The sequence below is a fragment of the Hypomesus transpacificus genome, chromosome 23, assembly GCF_021917145.1.
Source record: "Hypomesus transpacificus isolate Combined female chromosome 23, fHypTra1, whole genome shotgun sequence".
In the NCBI taxonomy this organism is placed as follows: domain Eukaryota; kingdom Metazoa; phylum Chordata; class Actinopteri; order Osmeriformes; family Osmeridae; genus Hypomesus; species Hypomesus transpacificus.
The window spans coordinates 10,697,371-10,714,058 of record NC_061082.1 but is presented as its reverse complement, the minus strand read 5'-3'; the positions used below and the strand labels follow the sequence as shown (position 1 = coordinate 10,714,058).

Below are 16,688 nucleotides of genomic sequence, written 5' to 3'. Positions count from 1 at the left end.
GGATGGGCATTGTTTCTGAATGACTGCTTATTGTGCTTACACATCACTGCTTGCAGATTTTTTGACTCACTCCAATATGATATCCATGCATGATATTTCAGGCTTGAAAAAGAGTTTGAGAGTGAAGTGAGTCACACCTGAAAATATCAAGAGATTAACACAGAAGGACACTACACAGTCAGGTCTCAGTCATACAAATTATTCCTCTTTTGTGTTTCAGTTCATAAATGTGCCGATGGGATTTTAAGTTCCCAAACAAGGTTAGACCAAGATATAGGTCTAGATCTGGAGAGTCTAAAATATGTTATTTGATACATTTTTGATGAGCTGGGAGTTTGCTGTACAAACAGTACAGTGTGTTTAATCTACTAAACATAAAGCATTCTGACATTCACAGCAGTGCTTTGCAAACATTATTACAGGACTAAAGTACCTCTCTGTCTCTGCCACCCCCCCCCCACACACACACACACACATACTCTCTACTCCGTCCACCATCCTTTCCTTCTCTCTCCCACCTTTTTTTGTTTCTCTCTGCTCTCTCCATTCAACAGTAGCCCTGCAGAACCACACTAGCAACAGGGTGCCAGTCAGTGGAGGAGATGAAGACAATGGCAGTGCCCCTGGGCTGACAGACACATGGCTGTCCGAGGGAGAACTGTTACTGCAGGTGTGTGTGTGTGTGTATATATATACATATATATATATATGTCTGTGTGTGTGTGTGGTATAATCCTGTTTGTTCCCACTGCAATACATTACATGGATATGACCAAATCTTGTCCAACATGCAGTATATAGATGTACAGTATATAGATGTCCACCATTGCACTCAGGTTATAATAATTCAAATGTAATTTACAAATATTCTGTAGAAAAGTAAATTGACAACTGACTTTGAGCACATTTACAGTACATATGGATGTGCAGATCATTGTACGCTGTCATCACATTTAAATTCTGTTCAAGTAGGTAAAACAGTTTAATGACATGTTTTAGCTGCTGGGGAACTGTGTTAATCTGAGTGTCTGGACCACTTTCATGTTTGTGTTTGGGATGAAATCTGTTTGGGTTGGGAGTAGCTCAGGAAAAGCTTATCAGTGGATGTCAGTCTGCTGCTGTCAGAGCCTTCCGGACGAAACAGCTGATCTCCGTTCGAACCTAGCAAAATACAGCCAGATAAACAATGGCTCAGCAAGTCCTCAGAACCAAGGTTATCAAGAGACGTCCAGTTAACATTGAAAATATGCGTATTTGAGACTTTTTCCAATCCAGATAGTGTTTGGAATTCAACTGTTTAACTCTAATCTCATCCCTATATCTAGTCAGTGAGGGTACGGTTTCAGTTTTCATTGCACACAAGTTTTAGGTCTCTGGTAATCTCTGTAACTGTACATATATTCACTATCAACATTTATAAACCTGTGTTTACTTATCTCCCTAAATAATTACCACATAATCCTACCTTCTAGATCTATATTCTGTCTGTGGTTAGCTAGATGACAGCATGTAAGTCCGATATTTAGACCGGCATGTGTTGGAGGTTATATAGATATCCTCTTGACTAGAGCTCTGACAGAGATAACAGCTCTCTGAGGTGGTGAGCTGAGCACTCGTAACGCTCAGCAATGAGACAGGGTTGATGATAAAGTTTAGAGAAAGCTTCTTGGCTGCCAAATCTCTTCTGGATTTGCTGGAGTCATTAATTTTCCAGTCCAGTTCCCCCCAATGGATTCCACACTGGCGTTCCAGAAGAAAAGTCTGTCTGGCAGCCACCTCCACCCTGGGAGGGTAGTTTAATTATTATGATAAGAACTACAAATGAGTTCCTAATTAAACAAGAACACTAATTTTGAAGATTTAGAATAAGAAGTAGAAGAAGAAGAAATTCTAAAAGAAATTCAAGAAAAATTGCTAAAAATAAGTTACAAAATGAGGGTGGTCAGGCAGTGAACTTCAAACAGCAACTGTGGAACATTTAAGGAGACAAGAAGAAATTGAAAACTAGTTGGCGGGCAGACTGAAACCTATTTCTGTGTTGACTCTAAGTTTTCTTCTTTGCTGTGGTTCACTTCAGATCCTCTGTAGTAAATTATGGAGGAGCTGTGAGGAAATGAATTATTCAGAGGTGAAGGGGAGCAAAATAGCCTAAATGTATTAAAGGTACAATAGGTAAGATCTTTTCAGTGAAAAAAGGGACGTTAAAGTCATAATATAGGTTAAGACCATTTTTACACAGGATTGCCCAATTTCTATCTTCATAAATAAATATGCATACTTATTTAAAATATACAGAACAATAAGTTATAAAATGTAAGTACACCCATGAAAATTCTCCAAATATTTGGATGTTTTATATTAGTTTAAACAATAGGTTTGGTGGTGCTACAGTTAAAAATATAAGTAAAAATTTTGCCCCATCGGCAACTGACAGAAGCACACCTCATAATTTTCCCAGAAATTGTACCCTCTCTGGTATGATTTATTTTATAACGTCATATTTTGCAGCTTTAATTGAGAATTGACTTTCAAATATTCTCAAGTATAGCTTTATATTTTGGATAAAGGATAGTCTCTTACAAGTAACTTAAAAATAGACTGAAATGGACTATGTGCATCCTGCAAAGCAAAAGCTATTCAATTTTAGCAACTACATTCAGGTATGTCAGTAGGTGTCTATAAGTGTCAGTAACAGTAAGTTGGTGTGCAGGTCAGTAAGACCCAGGTTATGATCACTCAAATTACTTTAATGTCACCTGAGAACAAGAGGACTCTTCAGATCCACAGCTGCTCAATGGTGATTGAATACAAGACAGTACAATGTGTGAGTTTAAAGCATCCAGAAAATATAAAAGCCACTTGAGTTGGACACTTGGGGCCTGTTGGCGTTACTAAAATACAAACACTTTTTACAGAATGGCAATGTTCTTTAAATAACAGCGAGAATGCCTTGAAGTCTTGAAAAGAGAACATTACAATTGTAGATGATGGTAAATGGTCCATGTGAGATGTTTAGACCAGTAATAATGCTGGTTATTAGGGTAAAACATCAAACTTGATATTTATTTTGTATTGTACAGCTTATTCAAAGAAAAGGGCCAGAGATAATTGAGGTGAATCACAAGCTGGAAGAGCAACATTACGTCATCAGTGTTACTCACCAGTTAGCCTGTGGGTGAACGCAGTAATGGGACGTGTGTGTGTGTACAGATGTGTATGTGTTTTTCATTGCTGTATACATGTATTAGTGTGGGTGGACATGTTTAAGGGGCTTGTGTGTGTGTGTTTGATTTGGTTGCCATCCCTGTGTTTGTTCTGTGTAAATGAGGTAGATATCTTTGGACGTCTGTTTATTTGTTTGTTTTCTAACTCATGTCCCCATGTGAGTGGGGGGTGGGGGAGCAGCGCTGAAGTGTTTAGTGGGGCGGAAACACAGGACCAGCTGTTCCCATTTGGAGACTAGCGATAAAGGACTAATACAATCTCTTATTTCCCTCTTATATCGTGTTCTCCTAACCTCAATCTTTGTCTCCTCTGCTCTGATATGTTTGGCCCATAGGCTCTGAATGGTTTTGTCCTGGTGGTCACCGCAGATGGGACAATCTTCTACTCCTCTCATACCATCCAGGATTATCTGGGCTTCCACCAGGTACTGTCTGTCCCTCTTCTCTCTCTGTAGACCACCCCAGCCAGGAGGGGGTTGTGGGGGGTGGGCCAGGGGGTCCCGTGACTGAGCACTCACCAGCCCCTTAAAGCATGACCAAGTGCTTCAAACCATCTCCCCCATTCAGAAAGGACAAACAGGCATCTGTTAGGACAGCTTGATCGCCTTTGGGGTCTTGACTGACTAATAACGTTAATCCCCCTAGGTCAGAGCCTTCGACATGCAAAGTTTGCAAACACATATATAGATAATCCTGCCTGGACACCTGCTTATGAAAGATACATGCACTATATTTCATGATCTACCTCAACCCTGTCTGGTTTTGGTGATTGGTTATGTTTCCACATATTGTATCAGTGCTGTGCTATTATTGGGGTTAGGGTTCCGCACAAAGGGTACATGCACTCTAAATCATATTAGTTGTTGTCAAGAAGTGCGTAAATCAAGTGTGCCCATCAATATACAGTATAAATATACCCATCTGATCTGATCTGACCATTTATACAGTGGTGTTCTTCAGGCTCTATGGCTAATGTTGAGGTGTGGAGTTCTGGATTAGTCATGATGAAGCCCTACTTGACCACGGGTTAACACTCCAGGACCAACAGCGAGGTGTTCCATAAAGAGATAACCTGCTGCTGCTATTGGATTTTCCCAGCTTATACTGAGTCTTACTCCCTAACATGGTATGACCTAGCTAACTCAAACAAACCCAGAGCAAACCCATACCATACCACAGACTCACACTCGCATGTGCACACTTCATCCTGATCATAGTCCACTTTCTTAGTTGTGTATTGGAGATCATTGTTTGGTGAGCCTGTAACCAGGAAATCTAACTGTAGTCATTTGATATACAACAGTTCCTGCTGCATGGTGTATGATCTGTAGTAGTGCACATGACACTCTAGATCAGTACAATCTACCAAATACACAATGACAGCAGTTTGTTAGCACACACAAACTCTCTTTCACACACACACACACATCAGACCCTCTGAATGGATCAGGGCCAGGCTTGCGTGCCATGTCTGCTGGGAGCGGTCAGGGGGCCTTGTCTGGACACAGACCCCCTGATGGTGCAGAGAGCTGGAGGAAAGAAAAAGAGAGAGAGAAAGGAAGAGAGGGAGAGAGAAAGTGACAGAGAGATGCAGAGATAGAACTATAGAGAGAAAGAGAGCAAGAAAAAGATAAGTGACATGGAGAGAGAAAAAGGGACAGATAGAGGCAAAGAGAGAGATAGAGAGAGAAACAGGAGAGAGATAGAGACAAAGAGGGAGAGAGAGGTGGTCAGAGATAAGGAGATTATTAATAGCATGGCCTTTAGTGCAGAGACCAGCAGTAGCAGCCGTGGGAGTGGACAGCAGCTTTCTGCCCAACACAGTATCGTGGCTCCAGGCCCAGGGCCAGTGTGGAGGGTGACGCAGGTAAATAAGCCCAACCAACCCACAGGGAACTGCAGTCCACTCTAGTTGATCTATTCTGCACATCCCCTCTGTAAAAAGCCTGGCTCTGTCACTGTCTTGAATCCGTTGCAATTTAAAAGCACATTTAGAATGTATAATTTTGATGCAATCTCTCTCTCTCTCTCTCCCCACCCCCCCTCCCCTCCCCCAGACGGATGTCATGCACCAAAGTGTGTATGATCTGGTCCACACTGAGGACCAACAAGAGCTAAGGAGAAACTTGCACTGGGCTCTCAACCCGCCGCCTGCCACTGTTGTCCTGGTGTCCCAGGACTCCACCCCAGGTAATTCTCCCGGCACTTTCCCACGCCCCCATACCTGGACCCGCCCTCCAGAATACAATACAATAGTATAAAAATAGGTAATGCAGCATTGATTTGGTTGTCACAGACCCTCAAATCAAGTCACATTCTGGTACACAAAAGGGGACAGATTCAAATAGGACCCAGTATCTACTGATATAAAGACAAATTAAGTTATCTATCAAACAATCAAAAGATTCCAGTCTTCTATGTAGAGCATGTTGTTGACGATGAAGTCCTGATGGTATGCTCTCCCCCTTTTCCTCTGCTCTCCTCTGTACTTGTCTGCTCTGCTGTCCTCTCCTCTTCAGACATTGAGCCTGACAGCAGCGCTGCCATGGTGACCTATAAGCCCGAGCAGCTTCCTCCAGAGAACTCCTCCTTCCTGGAGAGAAGCTTCGTCTGTCGTTTCCGCTGCCTCTTGGACAACTCCTCTGGATTCCTGGTAGGTGGGAAGGAGGTCAACAAACACATAGGCACAGTTGTGACTGAATGTGACTATATTGTATGTGAAATACGGATTTGTTTGTAATAGTATTTCTACCATTGTCAGGAGGACTTCTGTTAGTGAACAACCATCAGACTTCTACAGAAGATTTTCCTTGTTTGAGATATTCTGTGTGTATGCATGGGTCTGGTGTTTTTGTAAATCTAACTTGGTGTGTGTTTGTGTGTGTGTGTGTGTTTAAGGTGCATGAATGGGTGTGTGCAGACGTACATCTGTTTTTTGTGCGTCATGTGCGCGTGTTTGCGAATGTGAGTGTTTGTGTGTGCATGCATGCCGATGGTGCTTGCATGTATTTATTTGGTGTGTGTGTGTCCTTCCAGGCTTTGAACCTCCAGGGCAGGCTGAAGTTTCTCCATGGCCAGAACCAGAGGCAGGACAACGGGGGCAAGGTGCCTCCCCAGCTGGCCCTGTTCACCATCGCCACCCCCCTCCAGCCCCCCTCCATCCTGGAAATCCGCACCAAGAACATGATCTTCAGAACCAAACACAAGCTGGACTTCACCCCCATGGCGTGCGACGCTAAGTAATAACGTTCACCTTTGTGTTAATGTTTCGTATAAGTAGGCATATTCTCATGTTAAAATCCAGATTTTATTATTAGAATATACTAAACAATGCTGGTGACTTCCATGACAGCTTTAGTCATATTATGGGTTGCAGATGGCATGACACCACTCAACATACACAAGACCTATTAGCCATGGTCGTGTTTTGAGCCTGTAATGTGTCTTTGCAGGGGAAAGATTGTTCTGGGCTACACAGAGGCAGAACTCAGGGTACGAGGCTCTGGGTACCAGTTCATCCACGCTGCCGACATGCTGTACTGTGCTGAGAACCACGTCAGAAGTAAGACCTGCCGAAAAAGCTTTGGAATTGTCTGTATCCGCTTCACTGTTCTTAGTCTAATAGCTGTGGAATATTCTCTATATTCCTGACTGTCATTAGTTCAGGATCTGAAGAAAAGTCTTTATCTGCTTGACAGACAACCACATGCTCACCTTTTTAAACTTAGACTACATGAAATAATGTCAGTTTTGTTATGCACAAAAAAACAGCTACCTTTTAACAGCTACCATCCTGTCATTTTACTTGTTTTAAAGGGATCATTGACAGTTTTTTGGGGGTATTTCACACTGTTCCTTAAGGTCTCCGAATAGGGTATGTATCATTGGTTGGGCTGAAAATGGCCTGGGAGCTGTTCTGTGAGCCCTGATGAATCCTGGGAAATAGCCTGGGAAAAAAAACAAGAGGTTTTCTCCTTTTATGGTATGCTCATAAATGTATAGATGAGCTGCGTGCTGATTGGTTGGTTTACAACGAGTGAAGCTGCGGAGCAAAGACGCAACACGGCCAACAGCATTCACTGAAACATCGAAGGTGGAGACATTAAATAAAAATTTACAAATAAATGTATTGTGTCTACACAACACTGTTTTCAACAGATTGACTAGATATCATTTGAAATAACGTTAGTTGTTTCCACTTCTGTTGTCGAAGCAAACAGGATCGACCAGTATAACTTAGTAAATAAACATCATGATTCAACTCAGCTTCCGTTAGCTCTAGCTATCTTGCTGAAAAATATATCTGGACAAACATTCATCTTGAATTGTAGATTTACATGACAACACTGGTTATGTTTGTGAATGAAACACAGTCAGGAACATGAAATAACGTTAGCCCCATTTCCAATGAACTAAATCATCACATATACTACTGATGCTAGATACAGACAGGACACGTTAGCATTGCTAATAACTGTTAGCGACAACATCTTACTACAGCTTGCGGTTGTGATGAACATAAGGTCGGAAAAGCACCTCTTTTCAGCAACAGCTTTATAACAAATCCTGCTTTACATTGTCCCAGGTTTTCAAACCTGTCCTCGGTGAAATGGTTAGAGTAAATGTGTAATTGAGGGTCGAACTGCACAGGGATCTTCTCATAGACAAACATCACAGGCCATTGAGGGTTCGGTTCCTTGGGAAGACTCTGAAACGTGTCAGCATTCCCTGTACTGGCTGGAACACTCTATTTACGACCGTAGTCCATTTTCAATATCCTTGAAAAACGTTCTTCTTTGTAATTCAGTGGAAGTACACACTGCAGCACGCAGCAAATTTTGAGGCATGACAAAGGTACAGACCAAAGCCAAAAAAGATGGAGTCACCAAACTGATGTCAGTTCGGTGGCTTTTTCAAAACCTACCGTTTTACTGCTACATTTTTGAATTGTGCGATTTGCATAGTAAAGAGGTGTCAATGGACTTTGAGGTTCACTGCATGTCCATTTTACGCACCGAACTGTCGTTATTCAACTATGACAAGGTAAAATCGGTTTTGCAATCAATGACCCCTTTAATCTGGGCCTATTAAATCTGGTTAAACATCTTGTCCTCAACTAGTATGTATAAGTGATTATCTTCTCTGGCCTCAGCAGTTTATGATGCACATTTTGCAAAATGACTTTTAAGGTAGTATTGGGCCATGGTAGAGTGAGTCCTGTCAGAAATAGTTTGTACATTTGGGACTGGTTGAGTCAAAGACTGGTCACAGAGTATGGACAGCTTTCCTGAATAATCCTCCTGGATTACGGAGCAGATTGAGAAAAGCCACAGAGCCACTAGAGGATAGGACAGCCCCACAAATCTCCACAGCATGAGTGCAGAAGCCATGATCCATAAACTAAACACAGACACACAATGAGGCGGAAACTCTGCTGGACCCAGTTTACCTTTTTATGTACAGTGCCCTCCAAAAGTATTGGAACAGTGAGGCGAATTCCTTTATTTTTGCTGTAGACTGAAAACATTTGGGCTTGACATCAAACGATGAATGTGAAACCAGAGATCAACGTTTCAGCTTTTATTTCCAGGTATTTACATCAGGATCTGATGCACAAATTAGAAAATATCACCTTTTTGTTCGAACCCACCCATTTGTCACGTGAGCAAAAGTATTGGAACATGTGACTGACAGGTGTGTTTTGTTGCCCAGATGTGTCCTATTACATACATTATTCAATCAATAAATACCACTGAATGTCTACACTCAGGTTCAGATTGGGTAAGATAGGTTTTGTCTATGCAGACTGTATTCAGAGGTGAAAACAACATGAAAACCAGAGCGCTGTCTTTGGGTGAAAAACAAGCAATTGTGAGTCTTAGAGAAGATGGAAAATCAATCAGAGCCATTGCAGAAACATTGGCCATAGCCAGTACAACCATTTGGAATGTCCTGAAGAAGAAGAAAACTACTGGTGTACTAAGTAACAGACGTCGAACAGGTAGACCAAGGAAAACATCAGCAGTTGATGACAGAAACATTGTAAGAGCTGTAAAGAAAGACCCTAAAACAACTGTTAGTGAGATCAGCAACAACCTCCAGATGGCAGGAGTGAAGGTATCACTATCTACTGTTCGCAGAAGACTTCATGAACAAAAGTACAAGGGCTACACCAGAAGATGCAAACCACTCATTAGCAAGAAGAATAGGAAGGCCAGGCTGGAATTTGCCAAAAAGCACAGAGATGAACCTCAAAAATTCTGGGACAAAGTTTTATGGACTGATGAGACAAAGATTAACTTTTACCAAAGTGATGGAAAGGCTAAAGTTTGGAGAAAGAAAGGAACTGCTCATGATCCCAAACACACAAGCTCATCTGTGAAACACGGTGGAGGTAATGTCATGGCTTGGGCTTGCATGGTTTCTTCTAGGACGGGCTCATTAATCTTCATTGAGGATGTAACACATGATGGCAGCAGCAAAATGAACTCGGAAGTCTACAGAAACATTTTGTCTGCCAATTTAAGGAAAGATGCAACCAAACTGATTGGCAGAGCCTTCATCATGCAGCAAGATAACGACCCAAAACACACTGCCAAAACAACAAAGGAGTTCATCAGGGGCAAGAAATGGAAGGTATTAGACTGGCCAAGTCAATCTCCAGACTTAAACCCTATGGAGCATGCATTTTACCTGCTTAAGAGGAGACTGAAGGGAGGAACCCCACAAAACAAACAACAACTGAAAGAGGCTACAGTGAAAGCCTGGGAAAGCATCAAAAAGGAAGAATGCAAAAGTTTGGTGACGTCAATGGGTCACAGACTTGCTGCAGTTATTGAAAGCAAAGGATTTGCAACTAAATATTAAGTCTTATTCACTTAAATATGTTTTAAGTATATCTGTTCCAATACTTTTGCTCACATGACAAATGGGTGGATTCAAACAAAATGTGATATTTTCTTAGTTGTGCATCAGATCCTGATGTAAATACATGGAAATAAAAGCTGAAACGTTGATCTCTGGTCTCACGTTCATTATTTGATGTCAAGCCCAAATGTTTTCAGTCTACAGCAAAAATAAAGGAATTCGCCTCACTGTTCCAATACTTTTGGAGGGCACTGTATATGTTAGAACTTGTAGAATCTCTCGACCTAAAAGCAGGCTAATGGGTTCATGTTGTTTTGTGAGTCGACTAAACTATCTATGGCCGGGTTTCCCAGATTCGTTAAGAAGCTCTTAACGCCAAGAACTTCTTAGGAGCGTTCTAAGAACACTCTAGAACGCTGTTAGAACGCTCTTAAGAAGCTCTTAGCGTTAAGAGCTTCTTAACGAATCTGGGAAACCCGGCCTATATCATTCTCAAGTGAAAGCTAGAAGAAGCCAACTTCCATCTTAATTCACCCCATTCTGATGTAAAAAATGAACTGAAACAGGTTGTGTGTGGGTTCGGGGTGCCCCTCTCCCGTCTGAGTGCTGTGAGTGCTTCCTGTGGTTGCAGTGATGAAGACGGGGGAGAGCGGTCTCACCGTGTTCCGTTTGCTCACCAAGGACAACCGCTGGAAGTGGGTCCAGGCCAATGCCAGGCTGGTCTACAAGAACGGCAAACCGGACTACATCATCGCCACGCAGAGGCCCCTCGTGTAGGTCCACTTCCTGTCCCACTCTCGAGTCTACTCTCCCAAACCCAAACACACGTCATAGGCACATGAGGTCTGCTTATGTAACAATCTGATCTGTTGTTCTGACTGGTATTGCATCAAAACCTCTGACATAAGCAGGGCACATGGAACCACTTTGATGACGATATCTCCCAGAGGAAGAGTTGATGATCCTAGACAAGAGTATGTCGTCTTCCAGAGAAACTGGTGACCATAATAGTGTGGAACATAGCTACAGTATATCACACAGATACAGATCAGGGCCAAGATGAAAGACAATGTGTTTATGTCACAGTCACTATAAAGTTACCACAGAATCTGTATTTTGTAATGCTGAGTATTTTGTAATAGCAAACCTTTGCAGAGTTCTGGTTTAGAAGTTTAGAAGTGTTGTGTCCATAAACAAAGAAGCTGGTGTACCTTCGCCTGCACTACTGACTGTACTCTGTCAGCACTCTCTACTGGATTTACTGATGCGTATTGTGGGATGTTTGTTGTCCACACAGGGAGGAGGAGGGAGGGGAGCACTTGAGGAAGCGCTCCATGCACCTCCCCTTCACTTTCGCCACGGGCGAGGCCCTGCTCTACCAGTCCAACCACCCCATTGCCGGCTCCTCCGACGGCGTTCAGGGCTCTGAAAAGAACGGCGGCAGGTCAAAGAAAGGTCGGACGGACCGGGCGTCGAGGGACGGCCTCGACCCGGGCTCCCTGTTGGGGTCGCTGATGAGCCAGGATGAGTCCGTGTATGTGTGCCAACCCGCCCTGGAGTCCAAGCTATCCTTCCACAGCAGTCTATTTGGGGACAGGGGGAGCTTCGCCGACCCAGACCCCTCTGCCATGCTCCTGGGCTGGGACGAACCCAACAACAGGGTGGTGGAGCCAGGGCTACCGGAGCTGGGCCCCAGCTTCGACCCACTCCTTGCGACCCTAGACTCCCTCTCGCTTGGAGGTCCGGTGGCAGATGAGGAGAACAGGGAGGGCTGTTCCAACGGGGAACTGTTTGGGGCGCTGGAGGGTCTGGGGCTGAGCGCTGAGGACCTGGAGCTTCTGCTGCTGGACGAGCGGATGATTCGGGTGGAGATGGACCCTGAGCGGCCGCCCAGCCTCGATGACCTGCTATCCAATGATGAGATCCTCTCCTACATCCATGACTCACTCGAGTCCAAGACGGAACCAATGGAGGATGGGGGTTCAGGTTCCTGCTCTGTCATCCCTCCAGCCACCTCCACTACCACTATCCCTTCAGCCTCCGAGTCCAGCCCTGCCCCGGCCCCTGGCCTCCACTCTGCCTACCCTCTCCACAGATCCCCCCTGCTCGGCCCGTCGCCCATCCTGCAGCTCTCCCAGCAGATGCAACAGCATCTGAACATGAGGCCAGGGAAGGTGGTCCAAGACTGGGACCAGCACAGCAACCTCCTGGCTCACCCCGCTGCCAACGGGCTCCGTGGACAGAACCAGAACCAGACAATACACACCAATGGACAGTGGTCCGCCCAGGCTGTTCTAGCCAGCTCTGGGATTCAGGTGGACCAATGTCACACACAACAGCAGACTCTGTCTAACAGGAAGCTCGATGGAGGGCTGCCTCAGCAGCCAATGCACCAACACTACCTCCAACAACAACAACTGCATCAGCCCCACAGGCTCCCGAGCCAGCTCCCTCCACGCCAAATCAGACAGAACGGCGCCAATCTCAACGGACTATGTAGCATCCAGATCGCGGGTCACCCAGCTGGCAAACAGCAGTGGCAGAACTACAGCTGCAGCCAGCCAGTTGACTACAACACAGGGTCAAGGGTCGAGAGCACACCCAGCAACCCCTGCCTCAGCAACGGCCATGTCACGGGCCGCACACACGCCGCCATCAGCACCTGTGCAGATTACAGCGTGCCGGACATTTCTGGCATGGATTTTACCATCAACGGTGGAACGTATGGGGGGAATGGAGGGCCCCATCATTGTGGGGGGGAAGCAGGGGTGGCAACCTACCAAAGGATTACCCAGAAGCAGCTGCAGCATGAAGGGCAACCACTGCCCCCTCCCCTGGCACAGGTGCTTTCGAGCCTGGCGCAGGGCCCACCCCCCAATGCCACGCTAGAGCAGATTCTGGGAGCGGGGGTGGGGGTGGGACAGCCCTACGCAGAGCTCCCTTCACTGGACAGTTATGGAATGGTTTCTGCAGCAATCCCTAACGACCCCGACCACAACAAGGTGAGGTGCACAAACCTAACCCTAACCCTGCTTCCAGGCTACTAATGTTATTGCTTTACCTCAGACTGTGTTATCTCTTTTAGGAGACAAGTTTGTCAGTGACTGGTTGACCTTCATATCCATTTCCCATCCCACATATTCAAGAGACAGAATAACACACAGCATAAGCTTAATCAAGAACAGGAAGGCTTCAGAGAAGCATCCGAGGGGAAAGAAGTACTGTCAATTGTGGCAACCTCAGTTCTGAATCATCTCCCTGTTGCCTTTGCTTTGTTGATGTTGTTTTGGGCAAGTAGAATGGAGGACTTACTGAGGAGGAGGACGGGGGGAATAATTATCTTATTGTTGTCATGATGAGGAAGGGCTGGCTTGGCGCTGGTTTGTGACCAAATCTCATGGAAAAAGTAAAGATTAATGAAAAAGCTGAAAGCTGTTAGTCAGCTACATCGCCTTTCATCCGTTCAGGATGTGCTTGTGAATCCAGGGTCAGTGATCTGAACAGAAAGGCACATTGTGAAGCCTGAGTAGTCCCTCACAGTCCCCCCCCACTCCCCACACAACCTACAAATTGTTGGTGTAGCCATTACCCAATAAAGACAGAGTCTTAGGCTAGTGGAGGGAGGATGGGGGGGGTTGGGGGCAAAGAGGGCAGAGGGCAGCAAGCTTGCACTGACCAATGGCTGCAAAAACCTGCTGTCAGCACTTTCTATTCAAGAGGGATTGCCACTTTGTTTTTCTCTGATGATCAGAGTAGAAGTGTGTAGGGGGCAGGGAGTTTGAACAACCTGGTAGGAACAAGGGTTAGTTTGCTTAGTGTGTCCTACAATGCAACAACCAGCGATGAGATGGCAAGGGTTTGTTGTTCTGGGGTGAACCCCGTCACCACTGCTCTAACAATCTGAAGCTCAAATTCAGAATTAAAATTTCAATATCTGTTTACAGAATGAGAGGACAGCTTCATCCCAGACCTGCTGAAGGGCCTGGTACAGCTTGAACTTCAAAGGTCACCTCTGAATAATAGGTCATGAGGGGTTTATATGTAACCTCTGGCTCTGTCACATGTGAGGCTTCTGTGCAGTTCAGAGCGCTCGGTTGAAACCTGTAGTGTGTTCTAATTGGTTGACAGATTATGCCTCATCATTGCTATCATGTCTAACAAATAAAAGATCTCTCAACAATTCTTTTAAAACAGATCTAGATGCAATCTGTCAATGGTTACTTACAGAATCCATATGCAAGGCTTAATAATGAAAATGCCCGGCTTACTTTTTCAATATATAACCTTTTTTCTCTTTTTTTCTAGATGGAAAATGGCTGCATTGTTAGCACCACCTTTCCAACTGGCTGTGTTCTACCTAATGGAAATCCTGTAGTGCCCTCTAATGGTCAGCTGTCCTGCCCTGAGACATTGTCCAGCCTCCCAGACTCCCAGACCACAGGCTTTTATCTCTGACCCAGAGGAGAGGGAGCAGGACTCAGATTCAGCCACCCAAGGAGCTGCCTTCTAGTACTCATACACCGCGTGGGGGGAGAGTCAGGACAATATGTTTTTAGTACTCTTTTTGTTGGTTGGATTGTTTTGTCCTGTGAGTAATTATCATTTGGAGTTCTTTGTTTACAAGATGCAGTCACAGCTTGAGTCAAGATTTCTTCCAGATGAAAACAGAGGAGAAACTAGTTTTACACCGTTTTTTCCCCCAATAGTTTTGTTTCCTAATCTTAAATTAACGAGGATTCTCAGTAAGGAGGCTTTACCCCAGCATCATTAAATGCCCTAAGAGGCTTTCATCATTGCTATGATTTGTGACATGACAGTGTCGTCATTAGGGTTTTTTAGCCTCACAACAGGAATGTAAGCATAAATCATACAAACTCCATGGTCATGTGAATTATATTTTCTATCTAATAATGAGATTAGGGGACACATTCCGGAGGGGAAAATGTTGAATCATACAAATCTAATAGGAAGTTTACAGCACTTTATTCCACCGCCTAGTAATACCAGTAGTGTAGTAGGGGTTGTTCATCCTGGTCCATAAAAACACAACCCAACAACCCGTGTTTCATGTTTCATATTTGAAGGTTCTCTTCTTATGTGTGTTGGGATGTCTATAAGTTATCATTTCATTTGTTTTATTGGTGAAAGTTCAGGTTAATGTCATTCACTGGGACAGACACGTAGGTACAATTGTCAGTATTATTATTGTTTTCTCACTTGAATTTTCCTTCAGTTGTTGTTGTTATTGTCGTTAATTTTTTACCTTTGGGTGAGTCTTCCAGTACTTAGGGAAACTGTGACAGATAGCAAACACTTGATTTGAACTTACCCATTATTTATTCATATAGATTTTTCATGGCAGACGTACTGTAGGTCATGGATGATATTGCTGATTCTGAGGAACAGTGATGCTTACTGCAATGGAACCTCCGGAATCCCACCACACTATCCACTTTTGTGTTTCATGTCAGTCAAACAAGCATTTGATAGTATTTTCCACAGTCTCTTACCCAAGTTTGGTAAACAGGACCAGATTCAATCTCTGAATATAATTTGTTCCGAATCTGCAGGTTACCAGGTTCTAATAAGGTCTATCAATAATTTAACAATATATTTACAAACACTGAAAACCAAATGTGAGTATTAAAAAGGTCTCTTCTGGAAGGATACAGTTTTGAATGTTTTATGTATAAAGTCAGTGATAGGAAATAATACATATTAGAATTATTTCTTCATGAAGATGCTGAAAGAGATTTTCCCATAGTTGTTACATTAAGGGGATTATTATTAATATAATGGTGACAATCATTATTATGTTTAAGTTGAAACGTGATACACAAGTGGTTTTATGTTCTCAGACTCAACTCAGTTTATTTGTATTTAATTTTCTACAAAGAAAATGTTTGCTATATTGAAAATGATTGATGTGACCTATGAACATTGTGATTTTAACAAATTATATAAAAAACAAGATACAAACTTTGTTTTGAGAAAGACAGGTATGTAAATATATTAGTTTTTTTGCATCAGTTCACTTGTTTTAAGCACTATTTTTAAAACACACTGCTGCTTATTGAACTATTGTATTGATTCAGTTTTATTATACATTGTAAATACTTACGATTAATGCCACTTAAAAAAACAAGTAGACTCTTCTGCTATTTTCAAAATGGTGCCATATTACTGAAATGTGTAAAACTTTACATTGACTTCATTTGAAGTATTTTAGGAAGTCACTTTAACATTATTTTAATTAACAGAACAAGGTGTAGATATTTCAATAATGGAAAGTGGATACATTTTGACCCATGTCCTGTGACTACTTGTCTAAAATGTATTATTTTGGTCCTTTGAAATAAAAGGTTACTGCAATCACGTTAAAACATCTTGAGGTATATAACTTTGCCGATCAATATTTAACAAATTTGTTTTCAGATGGTGTTTTCAGTTTGAAAGGCTTTGGTCATTTACTGGGTGCAGCTCACAGTTCACGGCTACAGCTGTGTGATGGAATAGCAGTGTGTTACTAAGCATCTGGAGGAACTCTCTCCTCCAGCATGGTCATGGACCTCTTCTTTTTGCCCAGAAATTCACCTT

The 16,688-nt window shown here is 43.4% G+C and overlaps 1 protein-coding gene across 3 annotated transcripts in view; it reads left to right on the top strand.

Annotated features, from left to right (window-relative positions):
- LOC124485212 (aryl hydrocarbon receptor-like) overlaps window positions 1-16,474 on the top strand; it is a 31,570-nt gene extending 15,096 nt beyond the window's left edge. For 2 of the 3 annotated variants that reach the window (XM_047046656.1, XM_047046658.1), the window contains exons 4-12: window positions 555-670; window positions 3,560-3,649; window positions 5,282-5,414; window positions 5,744-5,877; window positions 6,261-6,463; window positions 6,677-6,786; window positions 10,723-10,864; window positions 11,389-13,093; window positions 14,397-16,474. In XM_047046656.1, coding sequence (XP_046902612.1) covers window positions 555-670; window positions 3,560-3,649; window positions 5,282-5,414; window positions 5,744-5,877; window positions 6,261-6,463; window positions 6,677-6,786; window positions 10,723-10,864; window positions 11,389-13,093; window positions 14,397-14,546 — 2,783 coding nt within the window. In that variant the 3' untranslated portion in view covers window positions 14,547-16,474. Of the gene's footprint in view, window positions 1-554; window positions 671-3,559; window positions 3,650-5,281; window positions 5,415-5,743; window positions 5,878-6,260; window positions 6,464-6,676; window positions 6,787-10,722; window positions 10,865-11,388; window positions 13,094-14,035 lie in introns of all 3 variants that reach the window. The other variant, XM_047046657.1, reaches the window with a different exon arrangement.
- The last annotated feature ends 214 nt before the right edge of the window (window positions 16,475-16,688 follow it).